The sequence below is a fragment of the Crocuta crocuta genome, unplaced genomic scaffold, assembly GCF_008692635.1.
Source record: "Crocuta crocuta isolate KB4526 unplaced genomic scaffold, BGI_CrCroc_1.0 scaffold65, whole genome shotgun sequence".
NCBI lineage: Eukaryota > Metazoa > Chordata > Mammalia > Carnivora > Hyaenidae > Crocuta > Crocuta crocuta.
The window spans coordinates 3,264,648-3,287,882 of NW_027530683.1; the positions used below are offsets into that span (position 1 = coordinate 3,264,648).

Here is a 23,235-nt window from a genome sequence, read left to right on the forward strand (position 1 = left end):
CAACTTACTTTTGTTTCACTTATTACTTTATATACCATACTCAAAGACTTGAAGGGTTGAAATTAGATTAAAAGTTAAGTAAAATAACAGTACCTCACAATGCTGGCGAGAGGCTTGAATTTCACATTCATATTTGTTCTTTACAGATTCTAAGCAGAGTTCTCTATAGATTCCTGCAACCAAACACAATAACTCTGATTACGTTAGCATTCATGAGTTTCGTTATCACTACCCTACAGGAATTCTGTCCAACTGTATTTTATAAGATGAATCAGGAATAAACTGACAAGTCATTCTAACTTAATCATTAAAAAACTGAAAATAAAAAGGCTCAGTTAAAGTACATATCAAAGCAGACTAGAGAATTAAGAATTCAAGAGCTAGAAAGAAACTACACTGCAAATTTTAGTTCTTACTCCATTCTTCTAAAGAATACTCCTAAAATGTTTGATAGAGAATGATCAAAATGAAAATAAAATTCCTTTCCTATGAAAAGTAATCACTCAGGACCATAATGGAAATAGTCAATAATTCTGGTTTCATTAACCATATATTCTCAAAGTAACAAGTGGATACCAGAACAAACAAAACTACTATTTTTTTTTAACTATTATTTACTTTCAGAGTCCAAACTTTCCAAAAAGATTTGATGTATAAACTGATACAACCAAAGGTATAAACCGATACGACACTTCAGTGCTCCTGACTTTTCCAGAGAATGGATGCTCAAGAGAGTTTAACTTCGAGCTACAATGCAATAGTATAAAACAGGCAACACGGTGTGCAAATACACAATCACAAAAACGTAAAACAAAGGCTCTGGATATATATATATACCAAACTCAGTCCCATAGTTGACCCTAGAAATGTGATTCTTTCTTGTGCAGTTAAAGGCATGGGACAGGTATCTGGAACTATGCCATCCGCCACACATTTACATACACACTATTTTTTGTACATGGCAGAAAAGTGAATAGCTGACTCAAGTAATATTTCCTAAACATCCAGTAATTCTCACTTAGTTCTTTTAGAATGTCAAAAAAAATTAAGGACTTGTTAACTTCTCAGGGTGTGGTAAGCCAATATGCAAAAATAGCAAGTATCATATCATCTACATATTCAATATTAAGCATTCAAGAATAAAATTTGGTTTAAAATAGATTTAATACAAAAAGAACCTAATGCCTTAGGTATTACATAATAGGTACAGTAGGATCAATCAGTGTCTCCCAAAGAGAAAAAAGTCAGCATCTCCATTAGTTAAAATTCAGTTTTAGTCTAACTACGAAGAAACATAAGTGATCTTCAAATAGATACAGTCATGAGTGCTAGGACACAATTCTGAGGCTGGATCCCAATTACTAACAAAAGGCTGAAATTTAACCATACAAGTATAGTATATTTTCATTTATTCACAGCCACAAATGAGTGACCAAACTTATCAAAATAATAAATTATCATTAAATTACAGAGTTGAAGACTAATTTCCTATGCTATAACGTCCTGATCAAACATTTTGTCATTGGTTTTATAAATAAAAAAATCCTTTTCATTCTTATAGATGAAAAGTACTAGAGTATTCAATTGAATCTAAATTTATGTAACAGGAAATTAAACTGAAATACTAACAGTTGCTCTTAATAAAAGTATCATGTCTCTAATTGTTTCACATGTGGAAGTATCCTCTCAACATTTCTAGCAATCTGATCCCCCATGGTAGCAAAGGGATGCAAGAGACATTTAATAAATAACTGTGGGCTAATTGAGTGAAATGCTCTGTTCGCTGTAAATATATTTGTGATTTCACTAACAAGAAACACTCACTTGACAAACACCTTTTAAATCTAGTGCAGAGTTGATATTCTACTATATGGAAAAGATGTTTCACTTTCCTACCTGCTACCTTTGTACGAATTTGCATATTTTCTTGTAAAGTTGCCAGTGGTTCCAAATATTCTGGTGCTTTTCCAGCTATGACTTCTTGTAGTTTTGCATCCACCTGACTTAATCGTTCTTTATAAAGTCTTAACAAAGCAAAAATTAAAATATTAATTTTAAAAGCCCAACAAAGGCTAACAATTTACCATTTTTAAACATTATCTCTTCCTAATAGCATTCATACTCTAATAACCTATCAAAATATTTGTCTTGATCTTAAGTGAAAAACTCAGTTACATTACTTGACTTTATGCACATAATCACAAAGTAGATTGTTTTTTAGATACATCATTCTTTAATGATTAATTCACAGTACAGAAAATACATCTAAGCTACTAATTTTTGGCACTCTAGATGTTTGGTTTTGTTTTAACTGCAGAACAATAAATCAATTCTAGGAGAAAAGGTCATTTAAACACTTTTAAAAGAAACGAGAAATCGGGGCACCTGCGTGGCTAGGTTGGTTAAGCATCTGACTTCAGCTCAGGTCATGATTTCACAGTTCGTGAGTTTGAACCCCGGATCAGGCTCTGTGCTGACAGCTCAGAATCCGGAGCCTGCTTCAGATTCTGTGTGTCTGTCTCTCTCTGCCTCTCCCCTGGATCAAGCTCTGTCTCTCTCTCTCTCTCTCTCAAAAATAAATAAACGTTTAAAATAATTAAAAGAAACCATTTTGAATAATTTAGATATAAACATTACTAGTTGTCAAAATAAATAATTCTGTGGCTTCTCTCTACCTTTCCTGAAAAAGAGTCGGTATTTAGCCAACTTGGTTTTTTAAAAGCACGAATAGGAAGTAGAGTGCTGAAGGTAAAAACCAATGGCTACAGAACTTGTGTCCTGGCATACCCAGTTTGTCTGAACTGCAAATGAAGAAGTATAACAAAATGATTGCTCAGTGGATGCAGAAATGAAAAATGGGGCCAGAGACCCCTGTGGCTGTGTTTATGAGTTTACATACAAATACCCTAATTTTCCAGCTGTCATACCATTAACTTCACCTTGGTTATCAATGACAAAGTGCTTCAGATGACTCAATGCTTATTTTTGGCAATAATCCTGCAGGATAGAACTCTTTTTTTAATCTTTTTTTAAATGTTTTATTTATTTTTGAGAGAGAGACAGCATGAGCAGGGGAGGGTCAGAGAGAGAGGGAGACACATCAAAACAGGCTCCAGACTCTGAGCTAGCTGTCAGCACAGAGCCCGACATGGAGCTCAAACCCACGTACCATGAGACCATGACCTGAGCTGAAGTTGGATGCTCATCCAAATGAGCCACCCAAGGCGCTCCTAGGACTAACTCTTTTTGACAGGAAGATATCTACATTGTCATTCTTTACAAAAGGCACTTTTAAAGTGGCTTTGTGCATTTCATAGATATCCTAAAAATTTCAAAGCAGATTAACAATTTAAGATCACTTTGTAAATTCTTTTTTTTTTATTGACATTCATTACTTTATCAAAGGTGAAGAATGTGTCATAATATGTCACAATAATGGCATGGAGTAACTTCTAAAAGAAACCACTGATTATGCTTGTAGGTGTTAGTATAATTAGCAGTTGGCTTTTGAAAACATTACAATACCTGGCTCTCATACAACATTATCTTTCCTCTTAAAAATATAAACCAGGGGCACGTGGGTGGGTTAGTCAGTTAAGCATCCAACCCTTGATTTCAGCTCAATCGTGATCTCACAGTTCATCAGACTGAGCCCCGTGCTGAGTCTGCTTGGGATTCTCTCACCCCTTCTCTCTGCCCCTCCCCCACTTGCAATCATGCATGCTTATGCACACTTGTACACACTCTCTCAAAAATCAATAAATAAACTTAAAAAAATAAAGAAAATATAAGTCAATACAATAAGACAATCAGGGAGGGGGCTGGGAGGATGGGTTAAATAGGTGACAGGGATCAAGGAGTGTCCCTGTCATGAGCACCAGGGGATGTAAGAAATTGTTGAATCACTATGTTGGGCACCTGAAACTAAAATAACACTATGCATTAATTGGAATTAAAATAGAAACTTAAAAAAAAAAAAAAAGAAAATCAACACTGAGTGTCTATAATTGACCATTATAATTAGCATAAAAATTTATATGATTCTGAAGGAATCGAGCAAGTTTGAGTGTTAATACAACAAATATTTTTAAAAAAAATTTTTTTAATGTTTTACTTATTTCTAGGAGAGAGAGAGAGACAGTGTGAGCAGGGGAGGGCCAGAGAGAGAGGAAGTCACAGACTGAAACAGGCTCCAGGGTCTGAGCTGGCAGTCAGCACAGAGCCCGACGCAGGGCTTGAACCCACGAACCGGGAGATCATGACCTAAGCGAAAGTCGGACGCTTAACCAACTAAGCCACCCAGGCGCCCCACAACAAATATTTTTTTAAACAAAAATGGAAAAATTATCGGAGTTAACTGCCAAAATAATACATTATCATCTCTGGGTTAAATGTTTCTAAAAGTCAAAATACAATGATAAACGAATGTGCAAAGTCAAAAAGCTACAACATGATAGTTACAGTCTTTGAAATCATGAGCACAACTTTAGGCAAAATGTTAAAAACTCAATACAAATGATGACTGTACCTGAAAAACATCATACTCAAACTATCGATAAGGTATCCTGAATAGGTGGTGAAAGGTCCTGAATGAAGAGTATATGTGAATTAACAATATTCAATTAACCACCCTTTTAAAAGAATAGATTCCTCAAAATCAGTATCATTTCAACAACCTTAAAATCCAAGTACAGGGGTGCCTGGGTGGCTCAGTTGGCTAAGCATCCGACTTCAGCTCAGGTTGAAGCTGATCTCACGGTTCATGGGTTTGAGCCCAGCGTCAGGCTCTGTGCTGACAGCTAGCTCAGAGCCTGGAGCCTGTTTCAGATTCTGTGTCTCCCTCTTTCTCTGACCCTCCCCTGCTCATGCTGTCTCTCTCTCAGAAACAAACATTAAAAAAAAAAAATCAAGTATCAACTCACCAAAGGCAAGAATCAGGAGTCCCTCAACAGCAACCACAATACTATTCAGAGTAGCTGCCCAATTAATGTTTACTGGATACTGAACATTGAAATACATGGAAATTTGGGTGATGGAAGTTCCTCTTTTTTAAGGAAGTGGAAGAACCTTCCACTAATATCCAAACAGCAAATGGTGGATTTTCTGCCTTATGAAACAAGGGCTATTATGCCCTCTGGTGCTAGAACAGGAGAAGCAGGAGACCTTGCTGATGTTGTTGTTGTTATCACTGTATCATTATATCTCCCACCTCTTCTAAAGAGGATTTGAGACTCCTTACAGAGATACACAGTACAACAGAATAAAAACAACAACAATGCAATTGGGGCAGATAAAAATAAAAGAGATAATTATAAACCTGATGCAAAGATTATTTCTTTATAAAACACATTCCTGGATACCAATTTCTTCTTCTTTTTTTTATGTTTATTTTTGAGAGAGAAAAAGAGAGAGAGAGAGAGAGGGAGAGAGAAAATCTGAAACAGGCTCCATCCTAGCTGTCAGTAGAGAGCCTGATGCAGGGCTTGAACCCATGAACCATGAAGATCATGACCTGAGCCAAAGTCAGACACTTAACCAACTGAGCCACCCAGGCAACCCTGGAAACCAATTTCTTGAGAAAGAATCCTATTAATAGTGGAATGGGTCTACTGTTAATAGTTTCTGAGATGAATGAGGGCAAGGAGAAATGGCTGGTATCATAATAAGCCATGAAAATGCAAAATTCAAGGCAACTGCCAGCCCCAAGATGAACAAGAGTAGGCTTAAAGAGTGACTAGCTGCAAAGTTCTCCTTTGTAGTATATTATACTAGAGCTTTACAGTAACTGTCACTTCTTGGGTAACCATAAAATACACTTTAAAAGCTCAATAGGTATATCTTAATTGTATGAGAGTTATTCATTCATGGATTACCGTGCTAAATACAAAAATACAAATTTGCTTCCTCTTTTCCAGAATGATCCTGGATTAACTCTCCATGTTGTCCAAATAATGGAGCCCTTGGGGATCCAAATTAATTCAAATTTAAAATCAATAATGTAAACCTTTAGAATAAAAAAAGGATACCATGTTTTTTAAAGCCAAAATTTTAAACTTTGGATTATTTATATCAATATGTTGCACTAGCCTGGAACATTTATATGTTCGCCTCTCATACCAATGAAAGTTAAGACCAGAAATGTCATAAACAGCAGGATTCATTTGATAAACAAATCTGACCCCTTTTAGTCTAGCAATTCCAGATATTAAATACGCTTTCATCTCTTCTCTGGGCCTCCAGGAAAGAAGTAGGAGAAAAGAATAAATAGCAAAATTATGAAGAATTAATGAACTGAAGAGCCAGCTTCTGAATAAATTAGGGTGTCTATATTCTCAAAGTGTCTTTCATTTACAATTCCTAATATGTAACTATACCCCCATGACCTTGCCTTGCCAGCAAGTTCTGAAGTAAAAGCTCACCTTTAAGGTTTTTTATTTTTAATCTGCATCTGCATCTATTCTGTTCTCTCAAATCACTGGGGCCCATTCTTGTGTAACCGACTTCTCATAAGAGTTCTGGCATTATAAAGAAGGAAGGGAGAAAACAGTATCTAATAAGCACCACTATGTGCCAGCCAAGACTAAGAATTTCACCTACTGCTCATACAATCCCAACAGTTCACAATAAAATAGCTACTATTATACCTTTCTAATCTGCGAAGAAAACCTGGATTCAGAGCCTATGCTCCTTCTACTACACTGTATTTCCTTCAAAGTAATGTGCCTTCGTGGAAGGAAGGTCATAGTACTAGGAGGTAGAAGGCCTGACTTACTTTATCACTTGCTGACGAACTACAGGCAAATCACTTCACTCCTCTGAGCATCAATTTCCTCACAGGTAAAATGGAGATAAGGCCATCTGCCAACCTTACAGAGTTGCTTCCAGAAGCAAACTAATGTGAAAACATGTATGTATTACCCAATGTTGGTTAAAACAAAAATCACTATGCCATTTTTGGGAAATATTCTCTTATTCTAAAATTTTTTAACTGCTATCTTTATCCAGTTATTTAACAAAGAAATAAATGAAGCAGTTTAGAACCAAGGGTCCAACCACCCAGGGAAAACATTTTAATTACCAATATCCACATAGAACTCTTACTATACACCCCCAACCTGTCTGAAAATACTCAGTTTAGTTAATGAGGTCTTCAGCAGGCAAACAATAGTTGAAGCCTCTTTTAGATCAGTCTCATAAAATACAAAAAGGAAAACACTTCAGTGAATAGAATTTCTCTTATTCTAGTATACATGTGACATGGTTGGGATTCAGTGATAATGACCTTCTAACATCACTACTTACTGATCCTTGAGATCGGTAAACTGTTTTTCTAGATTGGACATTTCATCTAAACATTCCATTCTTCTTCTTTCACAGTCTTCATCATCCATTTCTGTTAATAAAAAGACAAGTAGCAAAGAAAAAACTTAATTTTATGTTCCAAATTATCTGAATATTAATTCAAATGGCTAAAGAAAAAAGCTGTAATATGAAGTTAGATATGCAAGGCCTATATTAAGCCTTAAGAGAAGATAAACATTTATCCAAAATAATTTCCACTAAAGGTTTTAACCTAAAATACAATTGAGAGTTAAAGCTATAACAATCTCTAGACCTTCTTATTTTTATTCATTTAAAAATCATTTTAAAGGACTGACATCGAGCTTTACTATGAAGTAATGAATCCACTTTTGGTTGATTTTCCTTCAACTCAACAGAACTTAAGGCACCAAAACCATTATGTCCATTAAGGGTTAACATTGCTCAAAAACACTTTCAGAATTCTTTCAGAACTGCTTACATGACTGATTTGCCAATCACATAAAAAACTAATCTCTGTTTACCACCGGATATGTTGGTCTCTTACTCATATTCCCATTGTTCCCTCTCTCCAAATTCCTGTCAGTAAGTGAGAAAGAGGAAAATGAAAAGAAAAACAAGCAAACTTTTGAAGGAAAGCAACTGTTAATTACCAGCTCTCTCCTATAGTCCATATCTTCTATTTTTACATCACCTGTATTTCAACACTTCAAAATAAGGGAAGTGTAAAATGATCTACATCTCGATCTTCACCAAATAAAGGTCAAGCTCTAAGAAAGAGTTAAATACACCAATAAACTACAGGGCTCATTTTTTTTTTAACTTTCCTAAAACAGATTAAAATTATTTCTGTTCTTAATAGCTTACTCCTTGGCTATTTAAAACTTGGTCTCTCAACTTGACAATAAACTATTTGTAATAAATAAATTAATTAATTAATTAAATTAAATTAAATAAAACTTTCTCTCTCAAGATGACTCACTTCCCAGTATCTCTGGATACTAGAGGTTTTTTTCTGTAGCTTTAGGACCTGCTCAGTACCAATGTCTGAGAAGAACAAAACTGTGTAAGTTTAACATGAAAGTCATAGGGCAGAAAAGAAATGCTTTCACAAGAAGCAAAACTGCATAATTTATTTAAATAGTATCTTTGCGCTTAAAAAATCTGACGTATCGTTCAAGTTATTACATTCTTCACAAATTAAGTTGTCCATTATTTTCTGAGAAGGAATCAGTGAAAACTCACAACAGTCAACAAAGAAATCAGAGAAGGAAAATTTTAACAAATAGATGTCATTTTGTGAGATCCTCAGCTCCCATCAAAAAAAAAACAAAGAACACTTGGAGATAAAATGTTTTACAAATCTAGAAACTGTGTTCACACACAACCTAGGTGTTCTTTCTCTATATTGCTCCCTTTTGAATCCCACCTGCATTCACAGCTATGCGGATGACTTCCAAATTATGCTTCCTATCCCAAGCAGGTTCCAAAGCCACATTTCCATCGTCAGTTGACACTCTTGACTTACATATACCACCAGCACCTCAAAAGCAACACATCTGAAATACTCTATCTTCCACCTTCATCTCAAATCTTTCACTTTTCTATTTCTACACCTGCTACCACCATCTCCGTGTATCTGGGGTTTTCTCTTACCTTCACTCCTAAACTCGCATTCACCAATCATGTCTTGTGCTTTTTTTTTTTTAATTCCTTCACATCTATACTTCCTTCTCGTTTTCTAGCTCAAGTCCTTCTCCCAACAAAATTGGTTTCTCCCTCTTTTGAATAAGCCTTAAACACCAGCAGCCTTTGCGCTTTTTCTTACATTTGTCTCAAGCTAATATATCACCCCAATCCAAATTCTTCCATTTTTCAAGATAATTAAGGCAATCCCATCGTCTTCAACTAGCCTTTTTCTGGCCACCCTATTCATAAAAGATTTCCTCTGGCCTTTGAAATCCTACAGCATTGTTTACAGTTAAGTATTCACTTGGCAGTGTGATCAAGCTCTGGTTTATGACAGCTGTTTATTGAGAGCAGATCATAACTATTTATTTACACCTCACACTAAATAGTGTCCAGTGCAGCTCAAGGAAGTCACTCATAAATGCCTATTTCGGGATGGCTAATTTATTGATTGAAATTATGTACTTCCATGGAGATTTGCTTCAAAAGAGAAACTTGAAAAGAAGGTGTCGGGGCATTAACAGACTGTCATCAGTCCTGCTTTACATGGCCCAAAATCAGGCCAAGATGAAAAAGTTTTAATTTTAATTCTCATCATATGGAAAAAAGAAAATCCAGGCAGGCACATATTCCATTTCTCTTTTTAATAACCATCCTGAAAGTTTACAAAATTCATCTGTGATGGTCATCTGCCCTCCCATGCACCTACCCCCCCCCAAAAAACCTGCAAAAAACCTGAAACAGCTCCAAATGAGAAGAGAGCGCAAGAAAGAAAAGATTTCAGAATTTCAGAGAGAAAATTTCAGAGTTGCCCAAGATCTGCCAGTTTATAAGTATATGAAGATTCAAAATCACCCCTGATGTTGGACTGTCAGTCTTGCAAAGTTCAGACAGATGCTGTAAATGGGACAGCTCCAAGTCAGCCCCCCAAAGGACGATGATGTCAAGTGCTGACAGGCTGACTTGGAAGCTGAGATTAACAAATTCTAAACCAGCCAAGAGCCGGCACAAATCTAACCGACCTCAGCCCTGACAACCCACGTTGATAAGGGCTGGAAAGATGAAAAATAAGGAAAGAAGCCAGTGGTCTGGGCGTAAGAGGCATTTCTAGGGTCTCCCAGACACGCCGCAGGGCATTCCCCACTTCGGTCGACAGCCGCGGGCACTGCCCAGAGGTCCCCAAGGCGGGTCCGACGGCGAACAGGACTGCGCAGCAAGCNTCCGCCCCTTCCCTCTCTCCCCGCCCAGCACTCCCAGCAGGACGCAGCTGCCCGGCGTGCGGAGAGCGGCCTGTCGTGCGCCCGGCGCGAGGACTCAGGGTCCCGGCCCCGGTGGGTTGCACACCTGAGCTATCTCCATCCTCGGACACCGACGAGCTCTCCGTGTCCTCGTCCTCTGAGCTGCTCCCCTCGTTTTCGGCGTAGTCCACCTCCATCTCATCGTGATGGTTCGTCTCCTTCTTATCCCCTCGGGAATGGACTGGCATTTTCCAGCCGCGCCGTCGCTTCCCACTCCCCGCGCCCAGCCCAGCCACCGCCGCTTCTATGAAGGGCGCGCCGAACGCCCCGACCCACCCAGCGGCCGAGCGCGTTCTGAACCCCCTCAGCTCCTCCCCGCCCCCGGCCCGAGCCTCACAACCTAACCCGCAAGCTCTGCGCTGGGAGCTCTGCCATTGGTGGAGGCAGTCCTCGAGCCGGGTTGGGTGGAGCTTACCCTGCTCGGGTATGGTTGGTTGCCCGTAATTACGGCGCGGCCTTGCAATGTGTTTCGGGAGTTGTAGTCCTTACTGCCTAGACCTGCAGGGGCTGCCGCCTTCCAAGCTTCAACAACCCTGATCACTTCTTGCCTGTGGACTTCAAGTCCCACAAGGCACAAAACCTGACAGACTCGATCGCGGTGTATAAACTAAACAGAAACAGATTGTGTGAATTTGGTCTGTATTTATTCTTTTCCCGCCAAGTGATTGTCTGGCTCCCTGGCTATCCATGATTTTACTGTCAGATGTGAAAAGGTGTTTTGCCTGAGGGTTTTCCTCCGCGTTGAGTCTGGTGGAACTGGAGAAATCTCTTCTACCTAAGCACCTTTATTACTGCTAGTAAGCTATTATATTTAATAAGTGCAGACGATGACTTGCACTTTCTATGTTGTACAAAATCTTTAAATCGTTCTTGAAACCTTTGCAATCAACAATATAGAAGGGAAGGAAGTTTTACCTTGGCATTTTCATCTAGTATCTTTTGCGTTCATTTTTCTACTACTTATAGCCTGGAGATGCCACTGGGCTTGGTTTAACTTAAGTTTCCAATGGAAAATACGTATTTGACTCTATGAAATGTTATATTATCTCAATGATAGGTAAAATAGACTCAATAAATATCATAATCACAATAACTCATATTGCTTACTTTTATTCTGTATTAGGTACCCTGGTAAGCGCTTCACATGAGTCATAATGAGTTTAATTCTCAATTTAATAGCCCTGGGGTAGGTGCTATTATTAGCCCCATTTTACAGATAAGGAAACTTAATTCATAGACAAATCTAAAAACTGTATTTTATTTTTTAAAAATATTTTTATTTATTTCTAGGAGAGAGAGAGAGAGACAGCGTGAGCAGGGGAGGGTCAGAGAGAGAGGGAGACACAGACTCTGAAACAGGCTCCAGGCTCTGAGCTGGCAGTCAGCACAGAGCCCGACGCGGGGCTCGAACCCACGAACCGCGAGATCATGACCTAAGCGAAAGTCGGACGCTTAACCGACTAAGCCACCCAGGCGCCCCTAAAAACTGTATTTTAGAAGACAGAGCTTCTTCTTGAAGTGGCAATTTGCTATTGAAATGTTTCATAGAATATTGTAGATTGTACAGTATTTGTTTCTCAAACAGGAGGTCCAACGACATTTGAAAGAGAATGGCAAGAGTATCCAGGCATAATTTCATTAAAGTTAGATTTAGAATTTAATGACAAACCATTTCAAGTTCTATCCGTTTCCACAGGGTAAAATCCAAAGTTCTGGGCTTTATTATCTAGTGTCAACCTTCCTCTCTCCTTACTATATTCTCCAAAACTGAACTTTTCAGTTGCTAAACAGACTGTTTCTCATTTCATTGTCCTCGTACATCCTATTCTCCCTGCAATCCTCTTCCACTCCTTTCCTTTTTCAAGGCCACTTTCTTGACAACGTGCATTACCAGCACAGCACCTCCACCATTCATATGCACTCATGTCTCTTTAGACAGCTGCTGTACTCTGTACTTTGCACCTTTACTCATTTTCCATCACACTGTATTGTGAATTGTTTAGCAGATGCATCTCACCTATTGCATTGTGAGTTCCTTGAGAGCAGAGACTGCATTAGTCTGGGATGCAATTTCAAAGGCATACAGATATCAGGCAGGTAAAGTTTAAGGATGGAAACTGGAAGGGTATGAGTACATGCATATACATTATGTGAGTGGGGTGGACTAAAGGAGGCAGCTATTTTAGGTCCAGCCGATTGCTACTCCCATTACAATTCTAACTTAGAGGTTGGACCTTCCAATTTTTAAGAGAAACTGAATATTTAGATCTCTATGTGAAATATCCAGATTTGTTAACATTTGCTCAGATGTAGTTTTGTTGTTGGTGGTGGTGGTGGTTTGGTTTGGTTTCTTAAACTCCAGGCCAAACAAAAGCAGCTATGGATAAAATCCCTGGCCTCTGTTGGGGCACCTAACTGGCTGAGTCTGTAGAGCATGTGACTCTTGATCTCAGGATTGTATGAGCCCCCAGTTGAGTATAGATATTACTGTTATTCTGTTATATCAGAAGCTAGCAGAGTGTGTGCTAAATAGATAATAACAGCTTAGATTTCTGGTCACCCTTTTTGTGCATTCATTCATTTAACCTTCATAACAATTCTATGAAGTAGATACAATTGTCTTACATTTTGCAGATGAGCAAACTTAGGCACAGAGCAGTTAGATTACATGGCCAAGGTCACACAACTAATAAGTAGCAGATTTACAGTTTGAGCTTAGAGAGTCTGACATCAGAGCCTGTACTTAACCACCAGCATACAGTTCCCCTCTGGCAGGTGCATTCTGTTTCTGCTGTTCAAAGTAAAATGGGGGGTGCCTGGGTCGCTCAGTCAGTTGAGCATCTGACTCCTGATTTCAGCTCAGGTCATGATCCCAGTGTCGTGGGATCAAGCCCCATGCCAGGCTGCTAGCTGAGCTTGAAGCCTGTTTAAGATTCTCTCTCTTTCTTTGCCTCTCTCCCCAACTCATGCACTCTCTCTTTCTCTAAAATTGAAAGAGAGAGAGAGAGAGAGGAAGGAAGGAAGGAAGGAAGGAACAAAGGAAGGAAGGAAAAAAGAAAGGAAGGAAAGAAAGAAAGGGGGAGGGAAGGGAAGGGAAGGGAAGGGAAGGGAAGGGAAGGGAAATGGAACTTGTGAGGTGGCATGGATTCTAACCCTGGTCCTGCTAGTCACCAACCACTTAATTTGGCAAACCACATAATCTCTGGTCAGTTGTAAAATGAGGAGGTTGCATTATATTATCTTTAAATTCTCTTCCAGATCTAAAATTCCTGTCATTATTATACTTGTATTTAAGGCAGACAGAATAATAGAACATTATCCAATTAGAGTAGCATGATGGTGTTTTGCTTAAAAAGAGAGTTTCTCTCCTGCCTTCCCAAACAGAATTTAGAAAAGATGTATAGGGAATGTAAGAAGAACCATCAAGGGGGCACCTGGGTGGCTTAGTCGGTTAAGCGTCCGACTTTCGCTTAGGTCATGATCTCGCAGTTCATGGGTTCGAGGCCCGCGTCGGGCTCTGTGCCGACTGCCAGCTCAGAGCCTGGAGCCTGTTTCAGTCTGTGACTCCCTCTCTCTCTGACCCTCCCCTGCTCACGCTCTCTCTCTCTCTCCTAGAAATAAATAAAAATATTAAAAAAAGAAGAAGAAGAAGAACCATCAGTAACAAAAATTAATAAGCTGGACACGAATATTGTCAATTTAGAAAATACAAGTTAATGTAAAAAAAACTAGGAAAGCAGAATGAAGTTTCCTCAATCAAGGCAGTTAAAGAGGTGGTAAGGATGTTTTACATTTACGCAGCAATTTCCATTTTCCATAGGTCCTACGTGATCATTAGATACATTCTAGGTCTCACTTTTCATTAATCCTTTCATGCTTATCCATTTATTGAGAGTCATCAGCAAAATCTATTCTATCTTCACTCTCTCCTCCAAACAGATCCTTCACTTTCTTGTTCTGAAGAAAACGTGGCTCTCCCGCAGGACCTTTGCACCCCTGCCCCCACTGAGCCTTGTCATGGACTAGGTGCGTTCTTTGTCCTCCTTGCTCCTTCCAGATGATGCTTCCTCCCTCCTCCCTAAAGCCCCCCAGCTTGTCGTCAGGATACCACACAGGATCTCTTCTTGTGGCTACCGTCTGCATACCCTCTATATCACTGCCCCTCATTTTTTGAAGATTTTAGCTCTTGCTCATTCTTTCATTCTATGGAATGCCTATCATAATTCTTGGTCATTTGAGTATTCAAGTAGGTGATTTTATACCACTCCATTTCCTATTGCATTTGCTCTGGTATAAAGTAGACATAAAATAATTTTGGCTTTATCCTTCTAGTTTTCCTCCCCTTTGGGGTAACTTTTAAAAATCTTTTCATGGACTATTTTAATATTACATAGTAATTTAAACAGATAGTAAGTTATTCAGTATAGTATATGTATGATACAGTACTCATCTCTAAACTTTCTCAGATCTTACATTTAATCACATTTGCTCCAGACTCCTCCTCAATCCCAATTCTCCCCTTCCCTTTCGAAAATAGCCATTATCCTGACTTCGGTGATTTTGATCGTCACCTACATGTACATACTATTTTTGTATATTTATGTATCCATAAATAATATATAGGACTGTTTAACATATTTTAAAGTGCTCATATTTTATTTTTTAATTTTTAAATGTTGATTTATGTATTTTGAGAGAAAGCAAGCCCACACAAGAGGAGGGGGAGGGGCAGAAAGAGAGAAGGAGAGAGAGAATCCCAAGCAGGGTCCTCACTGTCAGCCCAGAGTCTGACTCAGAGCTCAGGCTCACAAAGTGAACTGTGAGATCATGACTTGTGCTGAAATCAAGCGTCGAGTGTTTAACCAACTGAGCCACCCAGGCATCTCTAAAGTGCTTATATTTTAAAGTAGTGGCATATACTACACATCATCCTACAACTTCCTTTGTCATCATCAATTTTTTGAGATTTATCCACAGTGATATGGGTGGCTCTAATCCAGTTATTTTAATCTGCTGTCAGATATTCCATTGAGTACATGTATTCCTTTGAATGAATATTTAAAAATTTATTATTTGCCTATTAATGGGCATTTAACTTGATTTAAAATTTTTTATTATTAAAAACAATTGCCTCAATGAATATTATTGTATGTATCTTTTGGGCCTTATGTGTGAGGATTTCTCTAGGTCACTGGTCTCCAAAGTGGGGCATATGTACCCAGAGAGAATACCCTGGGAGACAAGAAGAAAATACTAAAACCTCCATTTGTATAATATTCAGTTTCATCTTTGTCTGGAGTAAAGCAGATATACAGAAGCAGCTAGAAGTCCATTTTTTACACTGATTCACCCTCATTATGCTTACCTTGTGCTTGTTTTAAATCAGCAGATCTTGCCTCTGAAGGGAGACAAACTTAATTCCAATTGTCACCACATGGTGGAGCTGAGATGTCAATGTACAATCCACAAACCTTGTCCCTGCTGAGTGACCCTGGCCAGATGCTGGTAGCTGGAAAAACAAAGGCAGAACACCAGAGGCTGCAACTGATAGCTAATACTCAGGGTAAACATTTGAATCATTCAAACTTAAAGGGGCTTTTGGGACCTACACTGACAACTGGATGAGACCAATTTATAATTATACCAATTATATGAGACCATGATTTCAATTGCTTAAGAATGAAACCACCTAGGGGCGCCGGGGTGGCTTCGTCGGTTAAGCGTCTGACTTTGGCTTAGGTCATGATCTTGCGGTTCATGGGTTCGAGCCCCGCGTCGGGCTCTGTGCTGACTGCCAGCTCAGAGCCTGGAGCCTGTTTCAGAGTCTGTGGCTCCCTCTCTCTCTGACCCTCCCCTGCTCACGCTGTCTCTCTCTCTCTCTCTCTCTCTCCTAGAAATAAATAAAATTTTTTAAAAATTTTGAAAAAATTAAAAAAAAAAAGAATGAAACCACCTAGGGGCGCCTGGGTGACTCGGTTAAGCATCCAACTTTGGCTCAGGTCATGATCTCACGGTTCATGGGTTCAAGTCCCACATTGGGCTCTGTGCTGACAGCTAGCTCAGAGCCTGGAGCCTGTTTCAGATTCTGTGCCTCCCTCTCTCTCTGACCCTCCCCTGCTCACGCTGTCTCTCTCTCTCTCAGAAATAAATAAAAAAAAATTTAAAAAAAGAGTGAAACCACCTAAAGGTGCTTGAAATAGCCTGTTCAGTGGTTTAGACCCATCCTTGTATTTTCTATTTGCAGAAATTAATTCTGGGATTAGTTGAAGTATAAATTTAATGACATTTCTGCTAGCATGTTTATGTTATTATTATTATTCCACTGTCTCATGGCTCAAATTATCATGTTCTTTTCTGCAGTCTAATTTTTCTGTTCTTTTCTGTAACTAATTTTTTTAAGTAGAGAATTTTTCTTTGTCTCTAAGATTTTTCTCAAGGATAAATATTTTATATGCAGTTTTATTTTTAATCTGTATTGTTCCTCTAAAGATAATTTTTCTGTGTAAAGTGGATATCTTTTGTTTTGGCCTCCCCACTGTCCATGCCCTTTTTGAGGTAATAGCTTCCTGACTTTCCCTTCAAGAACCCACTCTGCTCCAGTTGGTCCATAAGGCTCAGGTGACCAATCAGAACCTTATATTCTCTAGTTCAGGGATGGACGTGTAGACTGCCCTAGGCCATGATGGGCATTGCCAGAACTTTTATCGGAGCTATCATGGGGGAATTTTGTCCTGTGAAATTAAAAGTTCTGCTAAGCCTATGTGAGCTTCAGTTTTCTGAGACTATTTCTCCCTCCACGTGTGACTGGAACAGGGCAGCAGGGATAGGAACCAACACAGAGGAAAAGCAGTGCTAAAATGGAAATTCCTGACTGGCGCTATTTAAGTACCTGGATCCACATATGTTTGATGTTAATCCTTAGACTTTCAGTTACATGAACCAATAAATTACTCTTTTTGCTGCAGGTTTTTTGCTTGGTTTTGTTTGCTTCTTGCAGGTGAAAGTGTTCTGACCAAAACAGCTAAAGACATACATGTTTTTTTAATAGAAGCAATTAATATTTTTAAATATCTCATTTAATTTCTTATCCATTCTTATCAAAAGTCTCTTCTCATATTCATTTATATATTAACTATCTAATATATACTATATGTCAGATACTATGCTGATTTCAAGAGATATTAACTGGTAAACAAAACAGACACAGCCTATGCTTGCATAGAGTAGAGCTTACAGAAAAGTGGAGGGGTAAATATTAAAAATTAACTATACAAGTTGAGATATGCTTTGTGTTTGTGTTATGAGAGTGTATAGCATGAGACCTGAGTGAGATGAGGAGTGGGTGTCAGGTAAGGCCTCTCTAAAGAACTAATATTTCAGCTGAGACTTCAGAGGTGGGTAAGAGTTAGCCCAGCTAGAAGGGAAAGGGGGAGTACTGTAAGCTGAAGGAATAGTGTATGTAAAGGTCTTGGTGTCAGAAAGTGCTTAGAGTATTCATGTTTGAGCAATTAAGAGACCGCTGTGGATGGTCATTAGTGTTCAAGGTTGAAAGGAGCATGAAGTGAAGTCTATGAAATAGCCAAAGGTCACATCTTGCAGGACTGGGTAGATTATGGTAAGGGAGTTGTTTTGTTTTTTTAACTTAAATGCAGTGGGTTGCCATTGGGAGGTTTGTAGGAAGATATGAGAAGATCAGATTAGTGTTACAATTACATTAATTTTAAGATCAGATCTTTAAAAGATCACTGGTTGCTTGGTGGAACACGTACTGGATAGGAACAAGGGAAAGGAATAAATCAATCAGATGTTGAGGTAAGATAATAGTGGCTTGGACAGGGCAGAGGCTGGGGGGTGAAAACAAATGGACAAATTTGAGATAACTGGGAGATAAAATCAACAAAACTTAGTAATGGATTGAATTTGGGGCATGAGAGACAGGATATAAGATATAGTCTACTTATCTCCCTTCCCTTTGAATTCATTTCATTTCATTATGCCCACAGATAACGTCAGCAGTCTTTGCTTCAACAGACTTCCTTAAAAGTATATTTCGTTTAAGTTCTATATCTGTTGGAGGAGTTGCACCTCTCTATGTCTTTAACCAACTATAGTATTTCTTCTAGTGTTTCTTGACTTCTGTATGAATGTTGCCTGTTTTCTCTAAAAATTAAATCATAGTCTATGAAATTACAAACAGAAAGAAATGACAAAATGCATTGACATTGGAACTGATGGTGCTAAAGCAGTGCTGGGCACAATGCTTGGCAGGTGAGCATAAAGAGAGTGGCACCAACGTGTACAAATATTCTTCATATTCTTCACCGCCCGTTTCACTTACAAATGTCCTTGATGAAGCAGTAAAATTATTCTTTATGAAATCCCAAGTACTAAGCACATATCTTTTTAACATTTTCTTTGGCAAAGTGGGAAGTAGCGTAACGCACTAATGCTGCACGCTGACGTGCCCTGAGGGTCTTAAGGAAAAACTCCTATGCAATTGAGTTGTACTCCAACCTAGCAACCTTATTCAAGGAATGGCATTTCTACTGGAATGAAATGACAAAGTAAAGATATTCAGAGTTGGTTCTTTGGCAAATATTTTCACAAAAAATCAAATAAACAAAGTAGGCCTGTTCGTTTTAGTAAAACAGTTGACACTGTTTGTTTCCCAAGATAAAATTCAAGCTTCCAGATGAAAATTAGGAATTTAGAAAACTTTTACCCACCGTGATGAGCATAACATCTAATACTTAAAAGATTTTCTGATGTATGTGATTTTTTAACTTTTATATTGCTTAATGAACTGTATTAACATTTGAAATATCTGTGTAACTCAGTGGACAATTATTTTCCGAATAGCAATTGCATAATGTCACAAAATTATGTCTAAATAGGAGATTCATCTTTAAAGTGTAAGAATTTAATGTAAAGAACACCAAAAGTTTACTCATATGCTTTTGTATTCCACACTGCAACTAATCTTTAAGAAACTACCGCCTGTTGGGGCGCTTGGGTGGCTCAGTCGGTTAATTGTCTGATTCTTGATTTCAGCTTAGGTCGTGATCTCACAGTTTGTGAGTTTGAGCCCCACATCAGGCTCTGCACTGATGACACAGAATATGCTTGGGAGTCTGTCGTCCTCTCTCTCTGCCCCTTCCCTGCTCTCATTTTCTCTGTCTCTCTCTCACTTTCTCTCAAAACAAATAAATAAAACTTAAAGAGAGAGAGAGAGAGAGAGAGAAACTGGGGGGGGGGCCTGGAAGGCTCCGGGCAGTTGAGTCTCTGACTTTCGGTTTCAGCTCAAGTCATGATTTCACGATTCATGGGTTTAAACCTCACGTCAGACTCTGAGCTGACAGTGCAGAACCTATTTGGGATTCTCTCTGTCTCCCTCTCTCTGCCCCTCCCCTGCTCTCTCTGTTTCTCTCAGAATAAATAAATAAACTTAAAATAAAGCAACTACCATGTCTTGATTTTAGTTTAGTTTAGTTTTAGTGTATTGTCAACAATGATCTGAAAAAACTGCTAAAATATTCCCCTTTTCCAGTTACATACCTATATGCAGCTACATTTTTCTCATATACTTCAATCAAAAGAATATATAGCAGGGCATCTGGGTGGCTCAATCTATTAAGTGTTGATTAAGTCTGAGTCTGACTCTGTTCTGACAGTGCAGAGCCTGCTTGGGATTCTCTCTCTTTCCTTCTTCCTCAGCCCCTCCCCCACTTGCTTTCTCTCTCTCTCTCTCTCTCTCAAAAATGAATAAACTTAAAAGAATATATGACATCATAAGAATCAAGCTGTCTTCTGTTAAGCCAAATATTAAAGAGATTTGCAAAAACAGGAAAATAACACTTTTCTCACCAAATAGATTTTGTTTTGGAAAAATAGGTATTTTGAGGCACCTGGGTGGCTCAGTTGGTTAAGCGTCTGACCTTGATTTTGGCTCAGGTTATGATCTCACAGTTTGTGAGCTCAAGCCCTGCAATGGCTCTGTGTGGACAGTGCGAAACCTGCTTGGGATTCTCTCTCCCTCTCTCTCTGCCCCCCTTGCATTCACACTCTCTCTGTCTCTCTCAAAATAAATAAGCTTCAACAAATAGGTATTTTGGGGGTGCCTGGGTGGCTCAGCTGGTTGAGAGTTGGACTTTGGCTCAGGTTATGATCCCATAGTTTGTGGGTTTGAGCCCCACATTGGGCTCCGTGCTGACAGCTCAGAGCCTGGAGCCTGCTTCAGATTCTGTCTCCATCTATCTCTGCCCTATCCACCCTCACACTTTGTCTGTGTCTCTGTCTCTCAAAAGAAGAAAAAGAAAAAATAGGTATTTTTATTTTTTCATAACCATGTCTGTTCAAAAATATGTATTTCCAAAAAATCATAAATGTTATCATGCACTGGCTTACCATTGTTATTTTTAAGTATTGAACTAATTTTAAATTTTCTCAGGTTTGTTTTTTAAGGAGACTTTCATTTTTAGAGCAGTTTTATTTTTATTTAGTTTTATTTTAACTCATCTCTACTGCCAGTGTGGGGCTCAAACTCATGACATGGAGATTAAGAGTCACATGCTCTACTGGCTGAGTCAACTAGGTTTCTCTAGAAGTGTTTTAGATTCATAGGGAAAAAAAACTGAGCTAATAGTACACAGAGTTCTCATATGACCTGCATCCAGTTTCCTTTATTTAGAGATCATATGGTACATCTGTCACAATTAATGAACCAATAATGATACATTATTATTATCTAAACTACACAGTTTATCAGATTTCCTTAGCTTCTATCTAACGTCTTTTTTTCTGTTCTAGGATCCCATCCAGAATACTTTGTAACATTCAGTTATCATTTCTCCTTAGGCTCCCCTTGGCTGTGATGGTTTCTCAGACTCCTTGGTTTGATAACCTTGACAGTTTTGAAGAATACTGATCGATTGGGGATTTGCCTAATATTTTTCTCATTATCAGAATGAGGGTATAGGTTTTGGGGAGGAAGACCAATAGAGGTGAAGTGCCATTTTCATCACCTTATATCAAGGGCACACACTGTCAATGTAACTTACCACTGTTAATGTTGACCTTGGTCATGTAGTTGACGCAGTGTTTGTTGTTTCTCTACTGTAAAGTTACTTCTCCTGCCCCCTCCATTCTGTACACTTTGGAAGAAACTCATATGTACAGACCATATCTAAGATGTAGGGTTATTTTCCAACACTTTGAGTAGCTACGTATATTTTTTGGCGTTCCTTTTGCATGGCAGATTTGTCTCTTCTCCATTTATGTGATATTGATAAACAATAATTTATTTACATCAAAATGCACTCATGGATATTTATGTTATATTTTGAGTTATATTTATTTTTATTTGTCATTCACATTGTTTCAGCTTTCACCACTGAATGTTCTTTCAGTTAACATACTTACATCATGTCTCTGTGTGTGTGTGTGTGTGTGCGTGTGTCTAGCATCTCCTTACTTTCTGACACTACAAAATGGTCCAAGTTGATCTTGTATTTTCCTGCCCCAGTCCTAGAATAAGCCATTATTCCAAAAAGGCTTGGTTCTACCAGAAAGTGGTATTAAAAACCAAGATCTGGTGAAAGGTGTGCTTGCTGCCACTAGAATGTCATTGCTTCTAAGCCCTATCAGCTGACAGAGGAAAGAAATACACATATGAGTTCACTACTCCATCTATGGAAACATACCTATAAGTATTTCTATATGTAACTATCTTTATCTATATTAAGCTAAATATGTGCTCCTATTGATGTCTCCAACTTGAATCCACTACCAAATGGATCATTCTACCTTCCTCCCTGTGCTTATCTTAAAAACTCCTACTCCAACAAATGAGAAACTTGAGTCCCACCATCTGTCATCCATTTACTTATTTAATTTCAGTATACATGTGTAGCAGTATAAGAATAACCCATACCTACATTGCAATCAACTTTATCAACTAGAATATAGTATTTAAGCAAATTTTCTTTAGCCTGTAATCTCATAGATTCCACTCATTTCCTTTTCCCTCAGCTTCTTCAATGAGTTTGTTTCATACACTGTACTACAGTTAGATTATTTTGTCACATTCTGTGTCCCAACTTGGGATCCTCGCTCTCCGAAATGATCTTTTATTTGCATATATAATGTGCTATGAAGTTCTATGAATATTGATAAATGCATAGAGTGAAGTATCCACGACTATAGTATCGTACAGGGTAATTTCACCATCCTAAAAAAATTACCTGTGCTTTACCTATTCAACCCTTTCTCCTTCCCTCTAGGTCCCTGGCAACCATTGATTTTTACTATTGTCATAATGCTACTTTTTCCAGAATGTGATATAATGAGAATCTTACAGTATATAGCCTTTTCAGACTGGCTTCCTTAACTTAGTAATATGCAATTTTTATTGATTTTTTAATGTTTATTTTTGAGAGAGAGAGAGAGAGAAAATGTGATGTGAGTGGGGGCAGGGGCAGAAAGACGGAGGCAGAGAATTCAAAGTAGGCTCTAACTGTCAGTGCAAAGCCTGATGGGGGGCTCAGACCCACAAACCGTGAGATCATGACCTAAGCTGAAGTTGTACACTCAACTGACTGAGCCACCCAGGCAACCTCTAGTAAAATGCATTTAAGATTCATCCCTGTATGCTCATGGCTTGGTTTCTTTTTAGTTCTGAATGATATTCCATTGTATGAAAGCATCATAGTTTATTCATTCATCTATTGAAGGACATATTGGTTCTTCCAGTTTCTGGAGTTATGAAAGAAAGATATTATAAACATTGGTGTGCAGATTTTTGTAAGGACTTATTTTCAGATCAAGTGGGTAAATACCTTGGAGTGCACTTGCTTGTCCCTATGGTAAAACTACATTTAACTTTACAATAAACTACCAAAGTGTCTTCCAAAGTGGCCATTTTACATTCCCA

General features: G+C 38.4%; 1 protein-coding gene across 1 annotated transcript in view; it reads right to left on the reverse strand.

The window, feature by feature from the left end:
* BRMS1L (BRMS1 like transcriptional repressor) overlaps nucleotides 1-10,663 on the reverse strand; it is a 30,048-nt gene extending 19,385 nt beyond the window's left edge. Inside the window, exons 1-4 of the mRNA XM_077769209.1 lie at nucleotides 10,354-10,663; nucleotides 7,303-7,393; nucleotides 1,897-2,024; nucleotides 94-173 (exon numbers count right to left, since the gene is read on the reverse strand). Coding sequence (XP_077625335.1) covers nucleotides 94-173; nucleotides 1,897-2,024; nucleotides 7,303-7,393; nucleotides 10,354-10,495 — 441 coding nt within the window. The 5' untranslated portion in view covers nucleotides 10,496-10,663. The remainder of the gene's footprint in view (nucleotides 1-93; nucleotides 174-1,896; nucleotides 2,025-7,302; nucleotides 7,394-10,353) is intronic.
* Between the last annotated feature and the right edge of the window lie 12,572 nt (nucleotides 10,664-23,235).